General features: G+C 59.4%; 5 protein-coding genes across 5 annotated transcripts; 1 reads left to right on the forward strand and 4 right to left on the reverse strand.

The window, feature by feature from the left end:
* Positions 1-1,492: 1,492 nt before the first annotated feature.
* On the reverse strand, positions 1,493-3,816 carry VTJ83DRAFT_7522 (uncharacterized protein; the record flags this gene model as incomplete). Its single annotated transcript, XM_071014354.1, has 3 exons — positions 1,493-2,110; positions 2,223-3,524; positions 3,583-3,816. 3 exons carry the CDS (start codon positions 3,814-3,816, stop codon positions 1,493-1,495), a joined length of 2,154 nt encoding a protein of 717 aa, XP_070863739.1.
* A 631-nt stretch (positions 3,817-4,447) lies between these two features.
* Positions 4,448-5,311, reverse strand: VTJ83DRAFT_7523 (uncharacterized protein; the record flags this gene model as incomplete). Its single annotated transcript, XM_071014355.1, has 3 exons — positions 4,448-4,705; positions 4,793-5,154; positions 5,212-5,311. 3 exons carry the CDS (start codon positions 5,309-5,311, stop codon positions 4,448-4,450), a joined length of 720 nt encoding a protein of 239 aa, XP_070863740.1.
* A 1,305-nt stretch (positions 5,312-6,616) lies between these two features.
* On the reverse strand, positions 6,617-7,696 carry VTJ83DRAFT_7524 (uncharacterized protein; the record flags this gene model as incomplete). The annotated part of the gene is made up of 4 exons (XM_071014356.1): positions 6,617-6,638; positions 6,702-7,051; positions 7,129-7,587; positions 7,685-7,696. The coding sequence occupies 4 exons, from the start codon at positions 7,694-7,696 to the stop codon at positions 6,617-6,619; spliced, it is 843 nt and encodes a 280-aa protein (XP_070863741.1).
* A 1,762-nt stretch (positions 7,697-9,458) lies between these two features.
* On the forward strand, positions 9,459-10,895 carry VTJ83DRAFT_7525 (uncharacterized protein; the record flags this gene model as incomplete). The annotated part of the gene is made up of 2 exons (XM_071014357.1): positions 9,459-10,272; positions 10,357-10,895. The coding sequence occupies 2 exons, from the start codon at positions 9,459-9,461 to the stop codon at positions 10,893-10,895; spliced, it is 1,353 nt and encodes a 450-aa protein (XP_070863742.1).
* A 4,079-nt stretch (positions 10,896-14,974) lies between these two features.
* Positions 14,975-16,929, reverse strand: VTJ83DRAFT_7526 (uncharacterized protein; the record flags this gene model as incomplete). Its single annotated transcript, XM_071014358.1, has 4 exons — positions 14,975-16,288; positions 16,349-16,587; positions 16,671-16,758; positions 16,879-16,929. 4 exons carry the CDS (start codon positions 16,927-16,929, stop codon positions 14,975-14,977), a joined length of 1,692 nt encoding a protein of 563 aa, XP_070863743.1.
* Between the last annotated feature and the right edge of the window lie 138 nt (positions 16,930-17,067).

Here is a 17,067-nt window from a genome sequence, read left to right on the forward strand (position 1 = left end):
GTCCATCCGCTCAACGGAACAGGGAATGGATTTTATATTCATCTTCCACTGCAAATACTGATGCTCGAAGCTATCCTTTGGCGAACACTGACCCCGACAACGAAAGGCCCCCGGGGCCTTGAGGTTGATCCCCCAGCTGAAGCCCATGATGTCCAATGAGAGAGTGTAAGCGAGAGATGTTGGCTGCAGATGTTGGCCGCGGGCCATCCCGGGACCCTGGACGGCTTGGGCTTCACAGCCATGTTGCACAGCAGGACTACAACCAACAACATCGCACAGCCACCAACTTCCCAACACGTGCATCGCTCAGGTAGTCGGCCTCAGTGCAGCGGGCCTCTGGCGCTTAGGTGAACTGCCAACGGATTGGCAAGATCGCATATGGAACGGGGTAATTAAGGCTCCCAATCTGAGAGCAACGTAGGCGTACGTATAAGCAGACAACAGCCTTCCTCTCCCTTTGGTTCCTCGGCCCCTCTCTCCGCAAATTCCTAGAGCCTTGGACCACGCAGGGTCACATGCATCCATGCATAGGTGGCAGGAAGCCCAGCCCGCTTCGCACACTTCATCGCCTTGCCCGCCAAAATCCGCATCGCGATCTACGACCTGGTCTTATGGGCTCCTGGTTGGTGGCGTTTTTTCCAGGACATTTGTGTAAAGTCAATGGATCTCTTTTAGAAATGGCTTAGCACAAACAAATTTCGTGAACCGAATCAGACGCTGGCTGTTGTGGAATGGCTCTGAGGGCATCGAAGCCCCTAATAACATCCGCATGCTTCTCGTCAATAAACAAATTGCGACCTAAGCATTACCCCATGATACGATGTCGACTACAAATATTGAAACAACAAAGGTGCAAGATAAGCAGGCGGTACACCATTGTTATACACCAATCTCACCTATACGTAGTTATAACAAGGCAGTGAATGTTGGGTCTTGTCTTCATGATTAGATCCAGAATACTAGATATACATATATACGAGACAACATCGATCTCCACAACTGGCCCACGACACTCGCACACCCTTGCTATTGCTTTCCTAGCCTCCAGAGTCCGTTGATTGGGTTCTGCTCCGTTTTACCTTGAAACGTTTGCCATTACCAGGAGCACCATCGTGGAAGATCCAGGCTCCTGGCTCAGCAGCAGGTCGATGCGTTCTACAAAGTCATTGAAACGGAGTACCAGGACATCGAGGATGTGCACTTGGTATCCGACCCAGAGAACCTTCTTCACCTTTTCGTAGTTTCTTCCTGGATACGCTACAATGTGGAGATGCTTCGTCTCAGCACCCCGCATTGGAACGACTCGCCATTGACGACCGGGTCGTACATTCTATGAAGCATAGAAGGCATGAGATAACAGAGAACTGTTGTTCGGCGGCACGAGGGCTTCGATAAATGAGGTGTCGCTTGGTCCAGATGCCGTGACTGACTGATGGCTCACAGCATGTCAATCTTCCCCGAGAGAAGCAACCGGAACTTGCGATGGTACCTGTCACGCCCGCTTCCTCGCCAGCGCCATCAACCTGTCGACATCCACACCACCACCCGCCTCCTGAAACCCCCAGTGCTTCATCTTCCCCATCACGCGGCTCATCTCCTTCCACCCCTCCGCCGCCTCCCTCTCCTCCGCCGACCAAGCGCTCACCGCCCCCTCCGAGGCGACACTCCTCCAGGGCACCTCGTCGGCGGCGCACGACTGCCACGACTCGTTGCCCTCGGGCCCCACGACCTCCGGCACCGTCCCGCTGGCCAGGTACTCCCGAATCACTCTGGCCGTGCACCTTGAGACGGCGGCGATGGTGCAGTGCCCCTGCGACAGCTGCTCGAGCAGCCCGGCGCCGCGGAACCGGCGGGCCATCTTGACGGCCGCGCCGAGCGGGGTGACAGGGTCGTAGGTGTTGGAGAGGAAGAGGACGGGGTTGGCGGTTTCGATCTTGCCGGGGCTGTCGGGTGCGAACAGCGGCGCAGGGGCCTCCCAGGGGTCGGCGGGAGGGGGCGTCAGGTCCCAGGTGTTGCACTTGGCCATGAGGTTGAACCAGACGTCGGCGAATTGCGAGGTCTTGGAGAGGTTCTTGTAGGTGCTGGCGAGTTCGGGGAGGGTCATATTCATCTGGGACAGTGAATTAGCGGCGCCCGCCTTGTGTGTGTGTGTGTGTGTGTGTGTGTGACGGCAAAAGGGGGCGAAAAGGGGGGGGGGGGGGGGCAAGGATGACTCGACTTACCCGCTGCGCCTTATCGCCGCACATGATGGCCCGCTGAGAGTCCGACATCGTCTCAGACAGCAGCGGGTTGGCTGCCAATGTGCACAGCAGCTCACCGCCCTGGAACAGCGAAGCCAGCATCTCGTACTTCCCTGAGGAAATGTAGTCGAGGAGCGTGGCGAGAACCGGGAAGCTCTGGATCGGCGCGTACAAGACGCCAAAGACAAGCACCTTGACCAGGCGGTAGCTCAGCACCACCGGGTAGTAGTGGTCCGGGTGCGTGAAGGTGATTGGGTCCTTCAGCAACCTGTCCATGACGGCCTCGTACCTCTGCTGAACATCTTGAGCGGAGTCGCCAGCCCTGTAGAGGTCGCACTTCGGGCCGGCCTCGACGCAGTACTTGAAAAAGGTGCCCAGCACGTTGTCCGTGTCAACCAAGCTCTCCGGCCAGACGGGCGATTCGTACCCCGCGGCGTCGACCACGCCGTCCAGCATGACCCTGCCGACGCGGTCCGGGAACATCTTGGCGAACGTGGCGCCGAGGTACGTGCCGTACGAGAAGCCCCAATACACCAACTTCCCACGCAAGCCGTCGCCGTCCGGCACCTGATCCTCGGGTCGATCCCCGTGCGCCCACCTGTCCCACGCGTCCACGATGGAGAGCATATCCCTCGCGACATGCCTCGTCGCCGCCCAGCGCAAAATCGTATCCTTCTTTTCCTCGACCCTCTCCGCGTGCCGCCTGCACAGGTCCACCACCCCGCGCTGCGCAACATCCACGTAGCGCATCCACGTCTCGCCCTCGCTCACCAGCCCGTACGCGTTGTTCACCCGCTCCCACTCCAGACGGTGCATCAGCCCCGCGGCTGTGTTCCCTTCGTCATCGTCGTTGCGGTTGCCTTGGCGGCTGCCGCCGTGGCCTGCGTCCGTCCACGGCACGGCCCAGCAATCCGCCATGGGCGTCGTGAAGGCAATGCCGCGCGGGTCGAAGCCGAGGACGGGCTGATCCGCGCCGAGAACCTTTTGGAGGGACGAGCCGAGGAGGAGGTTCAGGAGGACGCCGGAGCCGCCGGGCCCGCCGGGGTTGACGAGGAGGGGTTGTTTCTTGGGTGAGGGAGGGGAGGGCGTAGAGTTGAGGGCCAACGGCGAGGCTGAGGGCCCCTGGCCGGGGAGGAGAAGAAGGGCGATGTGGACTTTAGGGACCGAAGGGGATGAGTTGAGCGGGCGCGAGTAGTCCATGGGGACCGTCAGGCGTGCGCACAGGAAGGAGGGATTGAAAAAGGTATAGCAGGGGTGCCATTGAAGGTCGGTGCTGGGAGTGATCTGCGCAGGTGTGTGAGCGGTGGATTGGATGGGATGAATGGTGATCAGAAGTACCGACGGATAACCAGGGGTTCATCGGGTCGTCGTTGACGCTTCCCGGCTTACCTCCGGGGCGAACGGATTCCGGGTTGCCGCTGGCATCGCGAGGCAGCGTTAGGTAGCTGAATGCAAAGAGGCCGAGTATCAAGGCTACTATTCGGAACCGGTGGCTAGGCTCGGATCGTGGCTGGGCTTTCGGGCATGGCCGTGTAAGCGGCCGTGAGCCGGCGTCGCTTGCCCGCTTCTCGCCCATCTCGATCGTGAGATGATGATGCGAGTACGGCCGAGTCTAAATTCGATGGAACAGGCGAGGATATAATTTTATAGGATTCTCTAGATATAGTGTATTGCTGGCAGTCATGGGCTCTGTCGATCTATCCCAGCCTCGGGAGGTTTGCTGTGGGGTGCGGGGTATTGGTGTGTTTCGGGGATGGATGGACGCTGCGATGCCTAAATCTAACTCGTTCGGATGGCGGTGTGCCACACGCGATGCAACCTCTGTTCGGTTCATGTCATCCCCAAGGCGTTGGATCATGATACACTCCTGGGGGTGTAACTATCCGGCCCCGCCTCCGCTCCAAACCTTTGTGTTAACGCGTGGAAATCCGGGGCTCGGATGGACAGCCTTGTGAAGTGTATATTGCGGATAGTAATTACCAACGTTGGGCATTCAGGAGTCATCAAACCGAAGGGAGCCGCAAATAGCACGTCAAGCGACAGGAGATGCTGCAAAGGTTATGACATGACCGGCCTGTCTTGTCCACTCATTGAAGTATACACACAATCCGCTTTTCACCCGCCTCCCACACGCTTGGTGATCTTGACCCAATCACGCTCAGCCTCCAGCTTGTTCACCTTCTGCCCTGCCCCCTCTGCCTAGCCACTTACTGCCCCCGCTCCTCAAGAGCCTGGCGGACGTAGTTCAGCAGCAGCGGCCCAACACGCGAGGCAATGAGGCGGTCGCCCGACAAGCTCGGGTGGACACCATCACGGAGATCGCTGCCGGCATTGAAGCCCGTGTAGCAGTCAGCGATGACGATGGGGGACTCGGTGGTGTTGAGCGAGCGGGCCCACTCGGGGATGCGAGCGTTGAGCTGCGTGATGGGGCCGTTGTTGAAGGACAGAGGGATAACCAGGTCGACCTGCAGGCATATCAGCGTGGCTGTCACCGGCGATGCCATTGGATGGTCATGAGGAAAAGGTCAATAGGGTGCGGGACATGGACTCACGATGATCTTCATCCTCGGATTCGCGGCCCGCATGATCTGGACCATCCTGGTGTAGGCGTTGATAATGTCATTCGTGCTGCGGCCACGGAAGACGTCGTTGGTGCCGAGCATGAACATGACAATGTCGGCCGGGGTGCTGCGCAGCCAGTTGGCGAGATAGTTGTTGGCGATGTCGATGGCGAGCCAGCCCGAGTGGCCCTCGTGGCGCTGGTCCCAGTTGGGGGTGTTGGGCCGGCAGCCCTGCGGGTTGCTGTTTTGCGAACCCACGTATTGCACCCTGTCGGCGAGACCTGCCTGGGCCAGCTGGTCCCAGACGAAGGCACGCCAGCAGGTGATCTCGGTGATGCTGTCGCCGAGGGGCACTAGTACGGTTGGTCAGACGAGAGGAAGAAGAGAGGTGTTGTCGGGAGGTGGCTCACTGATCCTCAGCTTCTGTGTCTGGCGCTCAGCGACCTGCACCGGACCTGCCAGGGCGAGGCTGACGAGGCCAAGAGCCGAAAGGATGCTTGAGAAATGCATGGTGGTGGATCTAAGATGAGCGAGTCCTGAAGGCGGGCGTACGGCTGTGCTGATGACTACAAGATTGCATGGGCGACGCGGAAGGTTGCTAGTCCCCAAATTCATGACGGGGGCATGGCGCCTTCTTATCCTCGACAAGCATGTTCAAGGCGGTATGCTGTGCCCTCCGGTTGCCCGGAGAAGGCTGATGACGCGTCAACCTCGTCGCCGTTCAAGCCATGGCTGAGAGTCTTTACCCAACTCCTGCAGTGACTGGGCCGCCTGGATAAGATATTGAAGGCGGGGCCATGTTTCGAGGGCATTTCTTGAAGAGCCGCATGATGAACCAGGTCGAAGGGCTTCTCCAAGTGCCTCTTTTGCCTGTCAGATGTGATCGATGTATACCTATCCGCCATCGTGTAAGCTCCTTTCCTCCGTGAAAGGCGCTGAATGATACTGCATATGGAAGGGGTGATGGGGTTTGAAAGCGGCATGCCCAGGACATTGGTGGAAGAATAGATTAAGATCGTATCGGAAGGGCAGCGGTCGTGAAGATGAGGTTATGAGAAGTGGGTATTTACCCAGCCGCACGGAGGAGTTCTCGGGCATGTTAATGTAATGTTAATTTATCCCGGATCATATGCCGAGAGCTGTCTCGCTTGGCCGGAGGGGGATCTCTAAATTGTTGGCACACTGCCGCGCAAGAATTGATGGCCGTAAACCTTCTATGATCATGTCTGTGCCTGACGTGAACGAACATCGCACGTGGTCCAACAGCGGATGCCGAGTGAACTTGGTGCTGTTTTGACCTAATTACCAAGGGAGCATTGCGAGATCTCCTGATCTATAATGACATCTAGACATTGCATGCAATGGACATCATGAGAAACCGGAACATTCGAGGTGCGAGGCGCTCCCCAGCGCCTTGGGACAGGCGTTGACGGAAGCTCCCTTGATGCCATGTCCCATGTCCATGGATGCGATCTTGTGGGCGACCAGCGACGGGCCATGAGTGCTACGCCGCGTTGACAGGTCAATAATACCAGAGGTGATATAACCAACTCGACAGCAAATCGGGGAAGCAGTCCAGATGTCCCGGAACAAGCCGCCTCCACGTTTGCGAAAGCTTGTAGGTATGTTGCCAAGTCGGCTCTCGGCTCTCAAGCATGTTGTGGGCTGTATAGTATGGCGCACATCCGGTGGCCGGGGATGAGCCGGCGCGAAATGAAGCCGTTTTGGGCAAGTCCCGGGTATTAACCAGCTAGATCTGTGGGGAAATATATTGTGACAGGAAACTTTGTTACACCAGACATGCAGGTGTTGGTCTTAGATCTCCGGGTAAACATCGCTTGACCCATGTCAGCACACGATCGCAACGGCGCGCGGGGGTGGCGAGACCATCACAACTTACGTCCTCCTTCTCAAAGGCACTTCTGCCCTCACCTTCGCCAGGAGGTCCAAATCGATCTCCGCTGTTGCCAGCGCGGGGCTGTCCTCTGCCGTTGCGTCCTCCCCGCCGCCGAGCTCGGCCAGTATGCGGCCCCATGGATCAACAATCATGGTGTGGCCATAGCTAACACGCTTCTCGTTGTGACGGCCGACTTGTGCAGCAGCGATGACATAGGACTGCGTCTCGATGGCACGCGCCCGCAGCAGCACCTCCCAGTGGGCGCGGCCGGTGGGGACGGTGAAGGCCGAAGGGAAGGTCAGGATATCGGCGGCTTGCCGACGGAGAGCGAGGCCGACCTCGGGAAATCGAAGCTGGAAAGGTTAGCAGGAAATAAAAAGAGACGGTGCCGTCAGGACGTCGGAAGAGAGCACGAGACGGAAGGGCTTACGTCGAAGCAAATCGCGGAGCCGACCTTTCCCACCGCGGTATCGAACGGGGCCAGGACCTTTGTCCCCGGCTCTACGGAGGCGCTCTCCTTCAACACCGGGCCACCCTGGATATCCACATCAAACAGGTGAATCTTTTGATATCTCTGCGTAACCTGACCGTCCTCATTGATCCACAGCAACGTGTTCTTTATCTTCCCCGGGGAATCGCCTGGCTCGTGAACGCCGACATGGATTGGCAGAGCCTCCCGTCGTGCCTCGGCGAGCAGGCCCTTGACAAACTCACTCTCCTGAACAGACTTGACGAGACGCACAGACTCTTCGGCGGAGCCAGCGATGTAGTCGCTCGCTTCTGGCAGGAAGAGGGCCTTGGCGCCGGCTTGAACAGCAGACATTACCAGGAACTTGGCTTGCTGCAGATTGTGGGCCATGCTGGCCGTGGAGGTGAGCTGACCAACTGCCTTTCATTCAGGGCCGGATATCAGCAAGGCGGGCGTATGTGCAAAGGGTGCGGGCGGCTGGGTCACACAATGTGAGGAGGTATTAGGTAGGACGTACAACTCTCACCATCTTGTCAAATGGTCCCTCCAGACAAGGTGATGCTGAAGTTCTCACGACACGAAGACTCAAGCGCTACCCCAGGGACGTCTATAACATGGATGACTGATTTAGCAAAGCTTGGTTGTGTCGTTCCAGCCTCTGAATGCAGGGTGCGTGCTTGCGTGGGATGAGTTGGGATGACCGCTGGGGATGGAACGTCAGAGCCAACAGAGCCCCGCACTCGGCACGTCATTTCCGGTGGAGATGGGATGGGCAAAGCTTGGTTCCATTTTCAGATGTTTCCCGCCTCAACAATGCTATCTACATAGGCGCCGGGCTCCAGTATGTCTGCAGCCACCTACACGCCTCCCGATCTTGGTTTGAACATATCCCCTAGAAGGAACGCCAGCCCACGAATCCTAGAGTACTGTGTACATGTGACGGATGCGATAACGACACCACGGCCTGCATTCAACGTCTGCTGATGGCATTACTCGGCAGGCGAACAGCGACATGCTTGTAGCTGACGAACGAATTTCTACATACTTCCGCGAAGACGAATGAACCTGGAACCTGGACAAGACTTCACGTCCAGGCTACGTACATAGGTGCACATGTCAGGATCCCCCCTCTCTGGACCTGAGCTGACCCCCACCTGAACCTGAGCTGACCCCCCACCTGAACCTGAGATGACCCCCTCTCTATGTAGACCTGACATTACCCCCTCATTCGAACTTGGGCTGATCCCTATCATTGTTTCGATGCATGCCAAGATGAAAACCCAAGCAAGATAGGTTCTAAACCATATATCAATGCACAAGGTTCCAACCCTAACCCTGGAGAAATAGGGTGCGCGCCTCAGATCAGGTAGGGAAGTTCCCTCCCATTACCTCCCGGAGCTTTTGTCTTGGCAGGCATTTAAGCCGTGACAGGGGATCAGCTCAAGTTCGGATGAGGGGGTCATGTCAGGTCCAGGGAGGGGGGTCATCTCAGGTTGAGAGGGGGGTCGGCTCAGGTTGAGAGGGGGGTCAGGTCAGGTCCACGTAGGGTGATCCTGACATGCGTATTATCAGTGAGCCGGCACAGCAACACAGCAAACAACGCGTCAACGCCATAACCTCCAAGCACTCCAACCTTCACAAGCCCCCTATCAATCACTTCAACAAAATCAATGATTGAGGATTCGACGGTCGGGATGCTATGTATACCGCGGCGACTTGTCAGCTTGTGATGCCGCGAGCAGCGCTGGGCCGTGTGTGGGGCTGTTGGGAGAACAATACGAAGAACGCGCAGAGAACAATATCAAGGGGGCTGAACTATGGCGAACCGCGCTACATCGCCGCATCGGTCGCTGGATGACATTGTCGACAAAAATGTGCTACGTCGTCCAGCCCGTCTAGTATTCTTTGACGTCAAGATGTCTGGGAATGTGCCCCCGTCGAGGGGACGAGGTCTAGTGAGGCCCAGACTTCCACCCAGTGCTAGCTTTGTCTTTGGACAACGAGAATAGGAGGGCCGAACTCCATCTATGCCCACCGTCTGCAACCTCAATCGTTCCATCTTGCTGTCCGAGATTGTCACTTCGGGTCAACAACTTCTCAGAAACGCCGTCCTGACATGTCATCTGTTCCATTGGAAAGCTGTTCGGCGCTGAGAACTCCGGACTGAGTGCTTCACGCTTATATTTCAACATCAACGACACCAAAAAGCCGTCTTCCAGCTCAGAAGCATCTCCAAGGCCATCATCGCACGCAGCGTTCCATCTCCTCCTCCCGACAATCCAACGGCCGTCATGTCCTCCAACGACATCCCCCGTCCGGGCCTTGAGCCTCCGGGCACCTCTCCTCCTCCTGTCTTCGAACCCCTCAACCAAACTGCTACCCTTCTCTACTCGGACGGCATCACCCCCGTTCCCTACAACACCCACTTCATCACGAAGCGGTACGTCCAAGCCACCTCACTCTCGATCGAGTACGGCAGTCAGATCGGCGCCTGCCTCATCATGCTCTGCGTGGTGCTGGCCATGACACCCCGCCACCGGTTCCGCCGCGCCGCAACCCTCATCAGCATCGCCTCGCTGCTCATCAACACGGCACGCATGGTCCTGCTCTCGCTCTTTTTCACCACCCCCTGGGTGAATCTGTACGTGCTCGTCACGCACGACGCGAGCGTGGTCCCGCGGTCCGCCTACAACCTCTCCGCCGCCGCCACCATCCTGAGCGTCCCCGTCACGGTGCTCATCCTCGCCGCGCTGGGCCTCCAGGCCTGGTCCATGATTCAACTCTGGCGGGCGCGGTGGAAGCTCCCTGCCCTCGCGATCTCGGCGTTGCTCGTCCTGGCAACCATCGCGTTCAGCCTCGCCATCACCGTTCTTCAAGTCAGAGCGACGCTCTACGCCGACCTCACCGCCCTCAAGTCGGAAGCCGCGTGGCTGCGCAAGGCTTACCTCGTCTTCATTACCACGTCCATCTGCTGGTTTTGCTTCTTGTTTAACGTCCGGTTGGCCATGCATATGTGGACGAATCGCAGCATCTTGCCCAGCCTCAAAGGCCTCAAGGCCATGGACGCGCTGGTCATCACCAACGGCATTCTCATGCTCGTGCCCGGTAAGCCTTCGGCAGCCCCTCCCATCATCATCACCACCAACGCCCTTCACCAATCAACGGCCTGTTCCTAACTCTCTGCTCCAGTCATCTTCGCCGCCCTCGAGTGGTTCGACTGGGACCACTTTGAGCCCGGCTCGCTCACCCAGACCAGCGTGGTCATCGTGCTGCCGCTGGGCACCCTCGTGGCCCAGCGCCTCGCGAGCCCGAGCTGGTTCGGCACCGGGCCGGACCCGGCCTCGGGCGCGTCGGCCTGCTCCCACTGCGGCCGCGGCGGCTGCATCAGCGGAGCGGGAACGGCGGTCCTCGGAGGCCACGGCAGCCACGCCAACACCGCCTTCGGCGGCGCCACCGTCGTGACCACGACCTCATCGGTCGCGTCGCGGGGGACGACCGGGGCGGCCTCGGTGGGGAAGAGGCCTTTGCTGGCGGGATGGAAGAGGGTGAGCGGCGGGAACGGGAACGGGACGGAGGCGTACGCCGGGCTGGAGAAAGAGCGGAACGGCGAGGCCGGGGAGGACGTGGCAAAGGGGAGCGAGAAGGATCTGGAGCAGGGCCTTGGTGGGGTGAGGGTGGATTACGGCATCGCGAGGACCGAGGAGAGGGTGCAGACGGGTAGCTCGTAGGGAGAGCTGCTGTTTCTGTGGGAGCCGGTGGAGGGGAAGGAAGTGGTTTGAGCGGGAATGGGAAGAGCCGGGGGGGAGATTGATGATTGGAGGTACTGTAATTATCGGAGGATTTCATCATTTGTTTTCGTTTCTCTCGAGGGCCCAGGAGGGGGGTTTGGGGTATGCCACCGGAGACTGCCTGGACCAGGTTGACCGCTTTTCCTGGTTTTCCTTCGTTGATGAATCCATTATCCATTGCCGTCAGGAGTGGTTGAAGGTGAATGTCATCAATCATCCTAGGCACTTTGTACTCCGACACGGGATTGGGTGGACCGTCGCCTCAGAGCATTCCAACAAATTCACGGATGACCGGGCGCCTCTGGCAGGTACTTGAGGGCTTTGGAGAAAGGAGATCGTCCGGCTACTTCCCCCGCCTGCACACCTGGCACAGGGATGGCAAGCACGCTCAGTTGCTGGACTGGAAGCAAGAGCATCCTTTGAGCATGTGTGATTCCAGCATGCGACCCAACCCAGACTCCGTCTCATGTGTCTTCCCAGCCCTCCACCCTCCTCAAGACTGGTGGTCTCCCTTAGGCCTTGTGAGGTCTTGCCAGCATCCTACGCATCATTTCAGGCTTTTAATTAACCACACACGCATCATCCAACCACACATTCTGCATCGTTCTTCGTCTCCGAGCCGCACATCCGCTACCTCCTCGAACCCTTACGACCCTACTCAACGCTCTGAAATAGGCAAACACGCTGCTTACTGCAAGGCCTGTTATTATTCCACTCGCCGCCTATCGACTCAGCACGTAACGACAGACCACCATGGACATTGTCAGCTCAGATAGCATTCGGCGCTCCCACCCAACCCCGACATACGAAAACGAAATGTCCTCTCGAGCCTCCAGCTACACGCTGGCTGATGTCCGGCAGGATGGTATGGACTGGATCTTGGGCGAAAACGGCGAAGGCGGTCCAAACAGGAGAGAAGCTTGGAAGGCAAAGGATACAGCGAGCAGCACAAACGTCGGCAACCTCAAGATCCGCGAACCGTCCGAGGACTAGAAGGTCTTGGACGCATCGCATCCGGGTAACACTCGAGGGGTTGGCCATTGCGTCTCTGCGCCTGTGGCTGAGAGACGGAAATTATTCGAACAAGTTTCTGGTCAGTGCTTTCCGGTCCATCACTAGAACTTGATCGCCTCTGACGGTAAGGCTGTCCAGAGCATCCTCAATCCGGACCTCCCATCCTTACGCATGCCGTTGCCCACGCGTACAAGTCGTCCTCACAAGAAGGATGGAGGTCGGCCACAGCGACCCGAACCTCTCCAGCACAAGCTACAACACAATCCACATCTACCTATCGCATCATTCCAAGCCCTGATGATTGCGTGCCGCGTCGATGGGAGGCACACAGGTCTCTGCGTGCAAGCGTGCTGGGTCCTCTGCTGTCATCACCCTTGCATCAACCCCCGGGATGGAGGTATGAGAGACATGGTAGTGTTGCAGACCTGATTAGGGCATTTGAGCCCACTTATCATCAGGGTCTCAAAGTCTCCATTCCATTTCATTGGAATACGCAACACCAGGTAGACGACCACACGGAGGGGTCGGAGAGAGCAAACGCTAGTCCTGGCCAGAAGACCGAACCCGTCGCTGCCGATGAACGCCGAGAACACACAGCGAATCCAATTCAGATCGACAGAGCTTATGATTCCCGGACACGTCGCCGTCTGCATGACGCGGAGAAGTCCGCCGGGCTGTTGGAGTCGCAACTTGAGGTGCTTCACACCTTTTCAGTTCGGACCAACAGCGGTCACCTTGCCAGGCAAGTGCCCCAACGCTTGTCTTCCACGGTGAAACGGATGAGCCAGACCGGATCGCCAAGCAAGAAACCCCCAACGCCGGTGCAAGGACGGACAGAAGCCTCTGTTATCTCAGAGAGACGGCACCGGGAGGTCCCCGATGGCAATCCTTGTTGGAAAGGAGCTCCGAGCCTTCCTGTGATGGTATCAACGACAGTCATAACAAGCATGAGCGGCCCGCTGCGCCAGTACTCCTCCTCTGCAAGTCTGGCTGCGCGGCGCATAGCCGTCTTGGAAACAAACAGCACTCAATTTCAGGCAAAAGGTTGGAACAACAGCGCGGCACGCTCGACGCCGAATGTTGGAAGGTTTCGGGAGCCCGAACCAGGAGAGTCGCCTGTCCGCGACAAGATCCGCCTGTTTGAGAAAATTGGCCACAGCGCGAAGCCTGGTAAGGAGGGATCCCCAAAGAAGCATGAGGACGGAATTATTTCGTCAGAGAAGTCCACCGGGGCTGCATCGATGGTAGATGGTCAACGTCGAGCGCCGGAGCCGGGAGCCCAGCGACAGCGTTCGTTCTCTTTGAAGGGGCCTTGGAGGTTCCGGAAGACTGCAGGTGATAGCGACGCTCCGAAACAGGCCAGCAAGTCCAAAATCCCCATCTTCAACTGGACCAGCTCCTCTCGTTCAGGTACCCCTTCGCCATCAAATCGGAGAGGACCAAGGCGGACACCCAGCTTCTCGCTCATGGCAGCTCTTCGGAAGATCTCCAATCCCAAGGTCGGCCCTAGTCGGGGGGTCCGCGATTCTCCGGTATCACGCATGCATACCCCATCTGGAGCGTGCGCCGTCCATGAGCGCACCAGCGAGACCGCACCAACCACCCTTGGTTCTAGCCCCGATACGTTCCGCAAGCCATCAACATTGAAGAAACCACCACTCATCCAACCAGAAAACCAACCGCCCTGGACGCGGTCCTGCGCCCATCACTCGGGCCAGAAGCACCCCACCGGCCTAGCGCTAGGGGGCGCATACAAAAAGACACCCGCCGCGAAGCCCGTCGTCAGCCCAGCCCGTGCCCACGCGCACGCTCACGACATCACTTGTGCTTCGCCGTCCACTATCAAGACGAATCCGCCAACTACACGGTTTACGAATCATCTTGCGGGGATTGGGGCAGTAAGATCGGCTCAGCAACAGCATCGGCAACTCGATAAGCAACAGAAAGGCGGTGAGAGAACGCCGGCCAACGCCGGCGCAGACATGAGCAAGAGCTGGGGCCGCCGTGCTGCTGCAGTAGCGTTGGAAATGAGCCGACGCTTGCCGGAGACCCTGATGGGCCAGGTGAGGAAGGTCAGCGGGTCGACCGAGGTTTCGGCACGAGGGAAAAGGGCGGAGGCAATTCCGCGGACGACAGCGCTGGAGAACAGGACAAACCTCCCCAAGCCAACGCCGCCGCCGCCGCCGCCGCCCATCAAACCCATGAGACAGCAGCCGGCCCAGCCGCGGGAGTAGGAACCTCCCACTACCAGCTCCGGCTCACCCACCATCCTGGCGGCTGGGACGGTCAAGGCAGTATCCATGGTGCCCGTCCCCGTCCCCAGTCCTGTTCCCGTGGTGGCCACGCCGCAATGCCGGTTGCGTCATCCGCGGCCGGAGAGGGTGCTGGACATGGCCAGGTTCGAAGGGTACGAGTGTCGGGGGATAGGGGTGGGAAGTCCGCCGCCTTGCTAGGGCATAATTGCCTTGTGTGTTCATCATTCCTTCTAACAACATCAATGTATGTCTATTTGTGGTGTCGGCCAGCCATGGATCGATTGAAAGTTTTGGCCCATGGGTTGTCAAGGCTAGGTATTATGCCATTGGGCCGCCTTGCACGGCGTGTTGAGCAAGGAAAAATCACGGTTGGTCCGCGAGGTGGGAGGTCAGTTGGGGTACCCCAAGGCGAATGAAGCCGGACGGCAAGCGGCTTCACCGGAGGAACGTGATCACAGGCGATAATGAACTGTCATGTTGTATTATTCCCCAACCTGCCCTGTCCAAGGCCGGCGTGCGTAGAACAGGAGCGTACGTACCCCTCTGAGGATGGCTCCATGCTGTAGTAATTATTGAATGGCGGATGACATGATCAACCCATAGACCAAATCATTTCTATTATCTCCACACTGGTTGTAGTGCTGCATGGCCAAGAACATGATCATTTATCATATGCACCCCCCCCCCCCCCCGGCGGCTGGTCTCCAACAGCCGAGCGGCCAGCCCTCCAAGCGACGAAACCGAATCGCATCAAACGCGGTACTCCACCAGCCCCATGCCCCTGCCAATCTTCTTGACGAGCGCCTTCTTGAGGTACCACTCGCGCGCCAGCTGCCTCGTCATCTTGGCAAAGGTCTGGGGCGCGACCCGTCCGCGCTCGACGGCCCTTCCGAGGACAAAGATGGCGTCGGCGAGCGCCCGCTCCTCGGCGACGAGCTCGTACAGCTGGTTGCCGACGACGGTGGGGGCGACGAGCAGCTCGTCAATGTCGGGCGCGGGCAGGCTCGCCGAGTCCTGGATCAGCTGGTCGGCCTGGCGCAGCGAGTCCTGCAGGATGGCCGTGTTGGAGGTGAGCAGGGCGGACAGCTGGGTGAGCTGGGCCGACTCGGCCTGGAGCTGGGCCGCGGCCTGGGCCATGGCGGCGCGCTGGGCCCCGAGGCCCTGCAGGGACGCCTCGTTTTGAGCGCGCGCCGTTTGGCGGTGGGCGTGCAGGGTCTGGGCGAGCTGGTGGAGGAGCTGGTCTTTCTCGGGGTTCGGCGGGATGGGCGGCGGCGGGGCGGCGGAGGCGGAGGGGATGGGGAGGGTGAGGTCGTCGTCGAGCAGGTTGGGCGGCGGGGGAGGTTTCGGAGCGGGCTGGGGGGCAGCGACGGGGGCAGGAGGCTGCTGCCAGGTCGGCGGAGGAGGGGTGCCGTAGGGCAGCGGCGGCTGCGCCGGCAGCGACGACATGCGAGGGTCGACGGGCGGCGCAGGGACCGGACGAGGTGGGACACCGGCCGGGGGAGAAACTCCGTGGTGTGGCGGAGGAGGTTGCGGCGGGTTGTGCGGAGGAGGAAGATGTTGCGGGGCCAGAGACCACGGAGGCTGCGCCGGGTGAGAGGCTTGGGCGGCATGCGGAGGAAGCGGAGGTGCGGTCTCGTAGCGCGACGCGGGTGGCTGCCGAGGTGGTGCATGGTGTTCGGGTTGCTGAGGGTGCTGTGTGGGTGGCGGCGACCGCGTCCCAGGGGGTGCCGGCTGACCTGCAGGGCCGCCGATCTTGGGCGGCGGAGGAGGGGCATGACTGCCAGCAGGCGGACTCTGAACCGGGGCGGGTGAGGGCTGTTGTTGCGGTGCGCCATGCGGAACCGGTTTCGGGGGCGGCGGCGGAGTCGGGGTCTCTGCAGGTGCGGGCCGTGCTTGGCTGGCAGGTCTCGGAGCGAGGTCCGGCGGTAAGGGGGGGACTGGAGGCGGCGGAGGGGGTGTAGGTGTCGGGCGTGGCTGCAGCAGCCCCGGCTGGCGGGCGACGACGGGCGGCTCCTTGGCGAACACGTCCTGCAGGATGGCGAGGAAGTCCAAGACGGTGGATTTCTGGGGTGGTCAGCCAGCGGGCTTCACGGCGCAGCGCAGGAGGGGTTGATTGGCACGTACATCCCAGAAGGTGGCCCAGCCGACAAGGTAGGGATGATAGACCTGGCCTTGAGGGTCGACATGCTGGCCGGGACGCACCAACATGGTTTCCGTCGGGGTCACGTAGACGAGGGGCGGCTGGCGAGGGTAGGCGTGAGGAACCCATAGCGAGATGGGGAAGCGGTACGTGACGCCGCGGAAGACGACGGGGAGCGTGCCTGAGAGGTGTAGCAAGAGGGCCGAGGTGCCATCGGGGAAGGCTGCCGGGGAGGAGGGGGGAGAGGGGTCATGTCTTAGCGAAGAACGGTCGGATAGGAGGAGGAAAGCCTAGGCGAAAGCGTACTGTGCACATCGGTCCGGGGCGACAGCGAGGGGTACTGGGCCAGCGCTTGGGCTACGTCGTTGTAGGTGCGGTTGACATCGTGGTATTCCTGGGAGCAAAGAGAGGAAGAGCCAGGTCGGTGTTAGTGTCCTGTGTGTGTCCACAAGAGACAGGGAGAGAGAGAGAGAGAGAGAGAGAGAGAGAGAGAGAGAGACAGAGGGAGGCGTACGCTTGTCAGGACGCTGTACAGCCAGTTGAGGACATGCTGAGGAACCCCCATCTTGACCGCTGCTGTTGTGGAGGAGTGTCTATCCACCTATGGCAGCATGGCTGAGGCTTGGTTTGGCGTTGTTGTTGTTGTTGTTGGTGGTGGTGGTTGGTGGTGGTGGTGGCGGTGATCTTGGGACGAGATGGAAGC

Source organism: Remersonia thermophila, chromosome 7 (assembly GCF_042764415.1).
Source record: "Remersonia thermophila strain ATCC 22073 chromosome 7, whole genome shotgun sequence".
NCBI classification, from domain to species: domain Eukaryota; kingdom Fungi; phylum Ascomycota; class Sordariomycetes; order Sordariales; family Chaetomiaceae; genus Remersonia; species Remersonia thermophila.